This window comes from Alligator sinensis, unplaced genomic scaffold (genome assembly GCF_000455745.1).
Source record: "Alligator sinensis unplaced genomic scaffold, ASM45574v1 scaffold210_2, whole genome shotgun sequence".
NCBI lineage: Eukaryota > Metazoa > Chordata > Crocodylia > Alligatoridae > Alligator > Alligator sinensis.
This window is the reverse complement of record NW_005841946.1, coordinates 1,982,493-1,993,180: the sequence shown is the minus strand read 5'-3', so window position 1 is coordinate 1,993,180 and position 10,688 is coordinate 1,982,493. Positions and strand designations below refer to the sequence as shown.

Below are 10,688 nucleotides of genomic sequence, written 5' to 3'. Positions count from 1 at the left end.
AGCCCAGCGGCCGGGGTAGCTGGGCTGTCGGCTCCCTCTCTGTTACAGACATAGGAGAAATACCACAGTCGAGCTTATGCAAAGGAACAGGCATTTGATCTCCCAAGACTTCAGTGAGATGAGTTGAACTGGGGACTGAACCAGCATGCTTGAGGTTGCCCTGTTTGCTGACCAGCTTGGCCTTCCTCCCAGGCTGGATTCTCTAGGTGGTTGGATCCTTGTGCACAGCTCTCTCTCCAAAGGTACCACCTCTCCTCCCTAGTTTCCCCGCCTGGATACGTAGCTCTTGTGCCACTTTACCGTGTAACAACTGAGCTCCCCTGCCAAACCCACCAGCCCCGATCTTGCAAGCCTTTTTATTCTCCATCCCCCAGGCCTGGCACTGGTTGCAGGGGCTAGAGCAAGGCTGGTCTACAGGCTGTCTTTAACCCCTTTCTCACTATGGCAACTCCTGCCCCACTATGGGTCCTTTTGCCCAAATTTGTTCCACTTATGTGCACTGTGTTTGGTGCTTCCTCACAAGAACAAAGCAAGCAGAGAGCGATACTTCTCACTTTTATCAAATTTAGAATGAGACTACCAGCTGCTTCGTGTGCGGTGGCTTCAAAGTGAATGTTGCCTATGTGAAGAATAAAGGATCAATGCCAGGAGGTCTGAGCAGCAAGGCACCGAGTGCTACTTGCAAAGACCTGAACGCTCTTTTCTGCATCTTGCAAAACCAAGTTCTCTCAATAGTTAAAAATCCCACTAAAGAGCACAGAACACTATAGTTCACCCCAACTTGGCAAGTCACCGAGTCTCTCGGGCTGTCTGTACCAAAGGAACAGACTGAGAGAGGATTTGATAGCAGCTTCACAGATTCATAGATTGCTAGGGGCTGGAAGGGACCTTGCAGATCATCAGGTCCAGCCCCCTGCTCTAGGCAGGAAGACAACTGGGGTTAGGTGACCCCAGCAAGGTGACTGTCCAGTCTCCTCTTGAAAACCTCCAGGGCAAGTGACTGCACCACCTCTGAAAGGAGTTTATTCCACAGTTTTTCTTGGTATTAAGCCTGAAGCAGCCTTCCAGGAGTTTGTGTCCATTGGTCCTGGTCTTCTCCAGGGGTGCCTAGTAAACAGCTGGTCATTGAGCTCCTGATGCACTCCTCTGATGTAGCAGTAAACCACTACCAAGTCCCCTCTCAACCTTTTCTTCTTTAGGCTAAAGAGGCCCAGATCCCTCAGCCTCTCCTCATATGGCTTGCCTTGCAAATCCCTGAACATACAGGTGGCTCTTCTCTGGACCCTCTCAAGGTTTTCCACGTCCTTGTTGAAGTGCGGCGCCCAGAACTGGACGCAGTGCTCCAGCTGTGGTCTCACCAGTGCTTCACCTCCCTGCAGGGGGTTGCAAAGAGGATGGAGCTGGGCTGGTCTCCGTGGGGGCAGATGACAGAACAAGGAGCAATGGGCTCAAGTTGCAGCAAGGGAAGTTTAGGTTGGATATTAGGAAAAACGCTCTCTTTGGGATGGTGGTGAAGCACTGGAATGGGTTACCCAGAGAGGTGGTGGAAGCTCCATCCTTGGAGGTTTTGAAGTCCTCGCTCAACAAAGCCTTGGCTGGGATGATCTAGTTGGGGACGGTCCTGCTTTGATCAGGAGGCTGGACTAGATGTGACCTCCTGAGGTCCCTCCCAGCCCTCATGTTCCATGAGTCTATGACCAGCGTACAAAAACCTTCTTAAACCTGTGTAATTTTCCTATAACTCCTCCCCTTGTCAACCAGGGGAAAATGCTTTGTCCAGTTTAAAGACTAGCAGAGTCTGCTCTGCCTTAAACAATCCCCGTGATTAAAATCACCCTTAGATAAAGGGCTGCTTCCATGCCAGGCCACCCAACCAAGATGTAGAGTCAAAAATCAGAGCCAAAGTGACCAAAACTTAAAAAGCATTTTCACTCAACTGCCTCTCCTGAGCAAGCCGCGTCAGAAAGAGCTTAACAGGCCACAAATGTGGGTAAGAGGAAAGCAGGCTGTAAACATCAATCTCACTGCCACTTTTCCTGGGAAATCCGATTTGCAGTAAGTCTCTCCAGGTACTTACCTTATTTTTCATGTCCTTTTCTGCTCTCCAAGCATCGCAAGTCAAGACACAAGCAGCAGAACAGAAGCCAAGAACAGGAGCTGCTGCTCCTCCACAATTCATCGACTTAGAAACCTTTGGGTGGCTCGTCTGGAACCAAGAAAATACACGTGCTTCCTAGTCTGACTTCCAAAAGAGCTGGCAGCAATACATATGCATATACTATGTATGCATCCTGATACCTCAGTTTTATTTCTCCTCACTCACAGTCTATCTACGCTGCAGTCTAGTGAGGCAACCCCCCCAAACACATATTCTACTAGCTAGTTTTACACTCAGCAGCACCGGGTACAGTGTGAGCAGCAAAATCCAGCTGGGAACCAGGCAATTAGCTCCAGGCTGTGGCAATCTGTTCCTGCTCTGACCCAGGAAGTTGCTAAACACATCCAGAAAGGAGCTCAGCATCCTCTCTCCTTGTCAGCTTCAAACACCAAAGCATCTGGGATCCAAGTGTTGGTTCATTCTGTTGGAGGATGAGGGCTAGCCTTGGAGTTTGCATTTGCACTTCAAGTTCCCAAGACGCCAAGTTCCAGTGTTTTTGGACCCAGAGAGGCTTGTATATCCTTTGCAAACCCAGGCTGAATCATGAGCAAGCCTACAGCTGGATCGATCTATGATTTAGTGTGGGGTGGAAACCACACTAAACTCCACTGTTTGGGCTAAGGCTTCAGGGGATGAGGTCTATTAGACTGAAAACGGAGCCAAATTCACAGAAAAATCACATCGAACCAACCAGATAAAAGTGCTGTTTGCACCCTCACAGTAAAAGCATGGAGCTATATGACGTCCCAGGACCGATCTCCATAGTATGCTAGTGACATTTCAGCAATGATGGAGGGTGACTGTACGAAGAAAACATCCGTGCCTGTATTTCAGGTTTGCCACTGAAATTTGGAAAACTAACTCCCCCCGTGGCTTCAAGTAGGCATAGGATAGCACCACACACAGACACTGTAATGAAGGACATTTGAAAAACCAAATGGATAATACATAAAATAAACAGGTCTAAGTCCCTTGTGTGCCTGGCAATGACCAGGGCCTACGTATCACACGGTGCACTTTGCCAAGGGGCCAACATTGTTCCTTTGTTATTGCAATAGCTTCTCGGTGATCTCATGTGTTTTTGTTCTTTTACACTGAAGACATAAATCCTGCATAAATGCAGCCTGAGACAGGTTGTTATTTATGTGACCATCCCACAAACATTTTCTCTTCCCTCTGGTCCATCTGGCAGCAGGAACTGGAAGGATTCGGTGAAGGGGCAGCAGTCAATTTAAAACCCCTGCCAAATCGCATGTTCTGCTTCACACTCAAATTAAAACATAAAGAATTAGCCTGTGCCCCAGCTACCACTTCCTGCAATTACAACGGCAATGCTGTATGAAATGATCCCCAGGAAGCTAACCGACAGGCACAGGTGAGGAAGGGGAGCAAGCACCACTTTTCTGGCCTGGCTTTAAACCGAGTGCATCTTGGACACCACCGGACAGTGAATGTCAAAGTCCATCGTTGTTCCAATGGTCCAATTTGCCTCTGCTTTAAATAAGGCCATCACTGAAGTCAGAGTCTGGCTTCTGTTTGCAAGGACTAGCCAAGGGACCACTGTATTTATGGCTGTGTTGGAAAAACCATTCTGTTTAGGTCTGGCAATCCCTGGACTCATTAGCGAGCCTTCCCCAAAGCTCTCCACTAGCTCACCCCAAGCTGCAATGGTCCTACAGCTCTCCGCTTTCCCCAATTATTTAGTGAGCCCTTTAGCGTGACACCAGCCTCAGCTCCCCCTTCATCTCACAGGTGTCTGCACCGACTGCCTTGCTAGATCCTGATAAGAGCACGAGAACGGGCATTTACCGAGTCATGCCCTAGGTCCATCTAGCACAGTGTTTCACATGCTGGGAGAGTGAGCAGGTCGTGTCCAGAATATGCAACCCCCTGCTCTGCAGCTCCCAGCATTCAGAGCCTGCAGCCCTATGTCCGGGGCTCAAGACCTACCGATGGACTTTTTCTCCAAGTTTGTCCAATCCCCTTGTGAACGACACTAAATGAACACGCCTCGGCAGCACTCCAGCCCCCTCACCTCGCTCAGTTGCCTCCTGCAACCAAAGTCTAATTCAAAGAGGAGAAAGGAAGAAGAGAACAGGGTGAAGTAAAAAGAGGAGCAAAATGAAACCATTTCTCACCATTAACAACCAGAGAAGTTTGCACCCTGGGGAAAGCTTGGGAGCAATGAGTGGTGAGGTGGCTCTGGGGTTGCCTATATGGGGCGTAAGTCAACACCAACAGCTTTGAGTGTGAACCTGCCCGATCCCAGCACCTTGATAACATGCAGAAATGTTAAAGCGTGTTTAAGTCGACAAGGCAGGGGCCTTTTCTATCTATTCGCCCCGTTTCTGATTCAGCCCCACAAAGCATCTGAACATCTCCAGGCAGCAAAAGCAACACTGGTATCACTCCTTGTCAGCCAATCTGGTCCACGAGGCTCCTAGGACAGGGCACGAGCAATGAAGAACTCAGATCCCAGTACGTCCATATTTTACAGGGCAATGTCTATGTCCTCCTTCAACTCCTCCGCGCTCTGGTTACTCCTCTGTGCAGGCACTGCAGCTGTTCAGTCTGCTGTTGGCTTGCCTTGCGTGTGCCATCACCTTGCTGAGAGATTATTCCAACTATGGTTCCCTCACTCTCCAATCTGTTTTCCTCTGCGTCCTGTGGCTCGGTGCCACTTCTGAAGCTACATGCTGCACTATATAAGAGACCCTAGCAGCTTCAAGCAGCTGGGAACGCTTGTAGTCCAACTCAGAAGCAGCGTACAGGAAACTTTGGTAAGCTGCAACTCTCTTTCTCCTTAGTAACGCACTGTAAATTCCTTAATCCGTGGCTGCTCAGAGAGAAACGAACTTTTGCTTCACTTCTCGTGCCACGGCTTGGCTAACTGCTTTACAACATGCGAGAACGGAATTTTCCTTAATCATTTTAGAGGATTTTATGTAAGTAGTACAACACCCCCCCACCCCTTTCTCTAGGGTTTTATCCCCCCTATGCTAAAAGTACTATATAACTTTTAACTTCTGATAAAGACTGAGTAATTGTATTTGACTAATTAAGGCAGAAAGAGCTATTAACTGTAAGAGGAAATCCATTAATGGCATGTAGAAGGAAATATTTCAGGGTGACTGATTTGCTCAAAGGCTCTGAACCTTGTGGAAGTGGGAATATAAGCAACACAACGTAGTTTAATGCAAGCATGGGACAGCATTAGCCAAGGCAGAAATAAGAGCTGCTCATTTATAGTCTACCTGAATCTGTGCTTTGGAGAAAAGTCTGCTGACCTCTCTGCATGTGGATTTTGATGTTATACAGCCCTTCACATCCTTCAAAGCACAGGTTTTCTTCTCTAGATTTCAAAATTGGATGAAAAGCCCAACGTTTGGTAGGTTTCAGATCAGGAAGCCTTTTTTGTTTCTATTGGGCTATTTGATCTAATGGAAGGGGAGTACGTTTCCATATCACGAATAGCTCCTGCTTCTGAATCCTCTTTCCAGAAAAAAGGGGGGGTTGGGATGTGTATTGTGCACAGAGCACTTAACCCTCTCTGGTTTGGTGGAAACTTCAGCTTGAAAGCGATCACTTCTTAACACCCTTCCAAAAATGGAAACTGGTTTCTGGGCTTTGTTCACCTTATGCCAAAGGGGAAAATTTCTTCATTTTTACTGCCTGGGATTTGCATGAAATCCCATTTTTTAACAAGCTACAGCGCAGCTACAAAAATAGCCTCCAAATGGGAACAGACTTTTTAGTTTGAAGTGATATTTTTCAGCTGCTGCTAGACCCACACTTTCATGTCCTTGCTATAAAGCCACACTGTTATCCCTGCCCTAGTGCTTAAACCATGAGATAGGACATATATAATAAATATATTTCTTATCCCTATATTGCTTTCTCACAGAGACCTCATGAATACTGCTTGTTAACAGCAAGTTGTGGTCACTGTGAGTTGGCCTCCCCATCCCCATCAGGTAAAGCTAATTCTTATTCTGTACATGGTAAATTTAGGCAAAGAGAGGTTAAGGCGACGTTTTCAAGTACGTCCACTAATTCTGAGCACCTAAGATGAGGCACCTACACTGCTAGGTGATTCCAGTAGGAAACAGTGATGCTCAGATGGATAGCCAAAGTCAATAGATGATTGGAAACATCAACCTAAGGGACCCGAAACAACCCAATAATTAGCAGAGCTGCAATTAGAACCCAAAGAGCCCTAATTCCCAATCCATGGGCTGTACCTACTAGTGCTGTTATAAATACTTGGCCAAGAAACAGGACATTATATTTTCAAACCAGTGAGCAAACAACAGCCCTCGCAAGATCCCTGCCATGCTTGTGGCAGCATTGGGACTGGAAATCACATCACACCTTATGCTATTCCACTTTGCAAACACAAGACTGATGCCGATACCAGAGGCCCGTGACCCACCCAGTGCCTATGTCTCTGGGAGCTTATCCCGATACATGATGCAGTTGCGTTGTGTTTCTGAACCATATTTACTACAGCAATAACTGCTCTCCGTAGTAATCCTATGGCACTTCTGTCCCTCTTGGAGGAAGGTTTAAGTCTCAGCTGCAACATGGCACTGTGGAGCTTCGCTATTGCAGCAGCCCTGAAACTTCATCACTGTGGAGAAACTTAATCTATTTGAAAGCTCTTTCAGAACAGCATGGTCTGCAGAATAGATTTAGGGGCCTGGCTTGACTGGGCTAGGTGGAAAACTGCAAGGAGAACGTAAATATGATACGATGTGTGATACACCGCTCACAGCTAGATGCAAATCAGGAGGAACCTGGTGAGATGAATGGAAACATACTGGGATGGGAGGAAAATCAGCCCTAGTGTTTGCAATAAGAGGAAGAGCAGGAGCAGGGCAAGTTCCCAGACCTCTGTTATGCAGAAAGCCAGCTCAAACCAGTTGTCTCCAACCTATGCCTTGCAGAAGACCCTCTGGCATCACCTGCAGGCACTTTTTTGCTTTCCCTCTATGCAGGTTTCTCCAGGTTGACAGGGAGAGCGAAGTCAGATGTTGCCTACCACATGTTACTTGCTCTGTAGTGTTGCCCATAAACCAGTAAAGGGTGGGAGCTGCGCGTCTAGTGGATCATGCTGGTCTTTACTGGTCCTGAAAGCTATGAACCGAGAAGCGATGCAAACAGTGATAAAAGCAACATGTCAGGTCTAAGTGGGTCAAAAACCAGGCGGGAGTAGGTGGGTATAGCAGGGCAGCACATTCTGCTTTAGCAATATTTACACCAAGCTATTGTACTGGGAAGGGCTTAACATTATCAGAGACTATAATATGCAGAGCCATTTACTCAGGGCTGCCTCTGGTCCCCCTCGTTAAAGCTATGCTTCATGAAGATGGGAAGAGGGTATAGTCACCTGGAACACAGTCATCGTAACTCAGTCACGCATATTTCTAGCAGACAAGCCTTTATCAGCTACTTAGGGCCTGAGGCTACCACCTTGCATTATGTTAAATGGTAGCCTGTCCTGGGGCCAGCTTTACTGGAAGCAGCTGTGTGCTGGGGCCTGAAAGCAGTCTGCCTCTGCCTGGAGTAATATGCCGCCCAACATGAGCAAGACTGGTGCTCAATGAATTGTCCTCCACGGCTTCATCAAAAGAGCCATCTCCATCCAGGCCTCATTGAACGATGCTCATTGAACCAGGCCTATAACGACTGACACTCTCTCCACAGGTGACTCCCTTCCAGAGAAGACGGTTATCTCCACTGCAGGGCAGGGGGCTCTGGCTCTGCAAGTGAAGGACAGCACCTGCTCCCGAACCAAACCATGATCCTAGCAGAAGGATGGATCTTTTCTCTTCTCCTCCTTGGAGCCACCTCTGCTTCAGGTGAAGTTGAAATCTTTCTACTTATGTTGGGGTAGGGACTAAAAGCTGCTGCCTTCCGATGGCTCTTTGTGACGTGACTTGTTAGCTTCAAGCCAGTTTCTGGCAGACAAGTGCCCACCTCACAGCAATAATCGGCACTTCCCGCAAACCTCACTGCTCCTTACCCAAGGTACTTACAGGGCTCCCTTTACCGCAGTCCCCTTACTACAGTCTTCCATATACAGCAGATCCCGAATTCCTCACCCCCTCACTTTTCTCTGCGCGGGACTGTGGTGGTGCCCTGCCAGTTTGCTGTGGCTGCGACCCCAAAGGGTGCCACTTCTCCGATCAGCTGTTGGGACCATAGCCGAGCACCGGAGAGGGGGTGCCCTTTGAAGTTAAGGCTGCAGCAAACAACGGAGCAGCTCATCCTTCACTTATCTGCAAATGAAGCCGGTTGTGAATCATCTCCACAAGGAAAAACCAGAATTCTACCATATTTATCATCATGATGCTTCGGTAAGATGGGGAAGAGCCGCTTTCCCCATTTCACAGATAGAAACACAAAGGGACAATGGTCCAGAGCCTCCACTACATAGGAACAGTGTGTCAAAACATGGAACTGACCTCAGGTCTCCAACATACCTTGGCCAACATCCCACTGAGCCTCCTCCTCCATCCCTTGATAAGGCTCCCACAATCGTTACACCCATTGCATTCACCCCACTCAGCTTTAGGGCTAATCCTACTGGCACTGTGAGCAATGGGCACAGCTCTTTGCCACCCAGCCATCTCTCAGCAGAAAGGCCAAGGAGCACTTTGGTGTGAGTACCCAATTACACTGTCACCCCACAGGCCTCATCTGTTCTGGGGATCTGCCCCCATATGAGCCATCAGCGTCAGGCCAAGCCTGAAGCCTGGTCCCTAGTGTGGACCAGCATGGCTTTGATATGCACTGATGCAGGTTACGCCGGGTTCAAGCAGGGAGAAGCAGCACTGGAGCAAACTGCAGCTTATACGGTCTGCAATAGGGATTAGCAACAATGCAGTTACACGGGTGGCCGGTCAGCACCTGGCGGAAGAAGCAACCTGCCTTAGAGATGGTGTCCTCAGAGCAGGGTCAACAGGTGAATGGGACAACCCGGGGAAGGGTTGCTTCTCGTGCAGTAAAGCACAGCAGGTTGCCCCTTTCTTTCAGTACAATGAAGATAGCACTTTCCAGACCTGTCAGTGGAGAGAGGCGGAAAACGAATGCAAATGTGACACTTTGCAGAAAGGGACAGAAATCAGATTTTTGTGAAAATGCCCTACTTTTGGTTTTTGTTATGGCCAAAATCTTACACGGCACACGGGGTGCATCCCCACAAGCATGCATGTGCATTTCCCTGGGGAAACAGCAGAGGCACATAGTTGTGCCGCTGCTATTTGTCCCTGGGGAACACCCCTGCAGGAAATTGCCTTGGGGTGGGGTAGGGGAAGCTGGGGCTAGCACCTGGGCCTTAACTAGGGTCCTGGGGGCCTCCTGGGGCTACAGCAGCAGCGATTTGGGTGGGCAGAGCTTGGCCAGCAGCCGGAGTGTGGCTCTGGCCAGCCAGGCTCCCATTTCAGGCGCTGCACACTGTAGACCCGTGCGCCACCCTGGTTTTTTATTTAAGCATTTTTTTAGATGCTGGGATTTCCTGGTATCTAATTTTGGCCCTGCACTGCAAATATGTAGTGTGGATAACCTTTTCATGTGTGCTGCATGTGTTTTGAGGTGCCTCAAAATCCTGTGAGGTGCCACAAAGTGCATGTTTCCACTCACCTGGCCTGGCACAGATGTTATGTTGCAAGCCATTGCTGCCTGCCATTCCTCCGCCTCCTTCTTGCCACACATTAACCAAGAGTCCTGAATTTCATTCCAAGCACAGCTGATCCCCTGTAGCACAACACAGGTAACTGCTCACTCGCTGGTTTTGTCAGCAGTTATCAATCACCTGTACTCAGGATAAACCACTCAGCCCTGAAACTCCTGGTTCATCCATCCAGAAGAGGAACGACTTTGCTGCTCCCTACAGCAGCACAGGACCAAGAATATCCCTTCATGACTGAAATCTCAAACAGGTTCAAATCAGGGCAATGCCAAGGAATTGCTAACAAGGAGTCTTCCCACTCCCTTCGGTGGGCTTTGGGTAAGGCTGATAGAGAACTGGTGTTTATGGGGGTATAAAATGGGGGTTTAATTTGCCCTAAATTGAAGTGGTGAGCCGTGTGTAGATTAAACGAGGGGAATGCGTGCACGACACTTTAAAGCGGGTTAAATGCTTTTGAACCGCTTTAATGGTGTCGGTGTTCGCACACGGCAGCAGCGTACTGTGCATTAGTTACAGCCGCTGGAGCAAATTCGGCGGCGTAATGCGCCTTAAATGAATTGGGGCACAACAAAATAAAACGCCTCTGAGGAGTTTTAATATGCTGCCCTACAGCCGCGGAGCGAAGCACCGGGCTGCAGGAAGCCCGTGCAGGCAGTCCGGGAAGGCAGGCTCTGCCCAAGAAAAAAAAGCGGCAATCTTTTTTTTTCCCTGGAGCCTGCTTGCCTGCCTGAGCTGTGTGGGGGCCCAGTGCTTCCCTCCGCAGCTGCGGTGCCCCCCGGGACCACTGGAGCCAGGTGCCACTGGGGGGGGGGGGGGGGGCGCGCCGGCGGAGGGCAC

The 10,688-nt window shown here is 49.0% G+C and overlaps 1 protein-coding gene across 3 annotated transcripts in view; it reads left to right on the top strand.

Moving 5' to 3' along the window:
- Positions 1-4,809: 4,809 nt before the first annotated feature.
- CILP (cartilage intermediate layer protein) overlaps positions 4,810-10,688 on the top strand; it is a 20,206-nt gene continuing 14,327 nt past the window's right edge. Inside the window, exons 1-2 of one of the 3 annotated variants that reach the window (XM_025199602.1) lie at positions 4,810-4,938; positions 7,865-8,019. In XM_025199602.1, coding sequence (XP_025055387.1) covers positions 7,959-8,019 — 61 coding nt within the window. In that variant the 5' untranslated portion in view covers positions 4,810-4,938; positions 7,865-7,958. Of the gene's footprint in view, positions 4,939-4,974; positions 5,104-7,864; positions 8,020-10,688 lie in introns of those variants that run through there. The other 2 variants (XM_025199604.1, XM_025199603.1) reach the window with 2 other exon arrangements.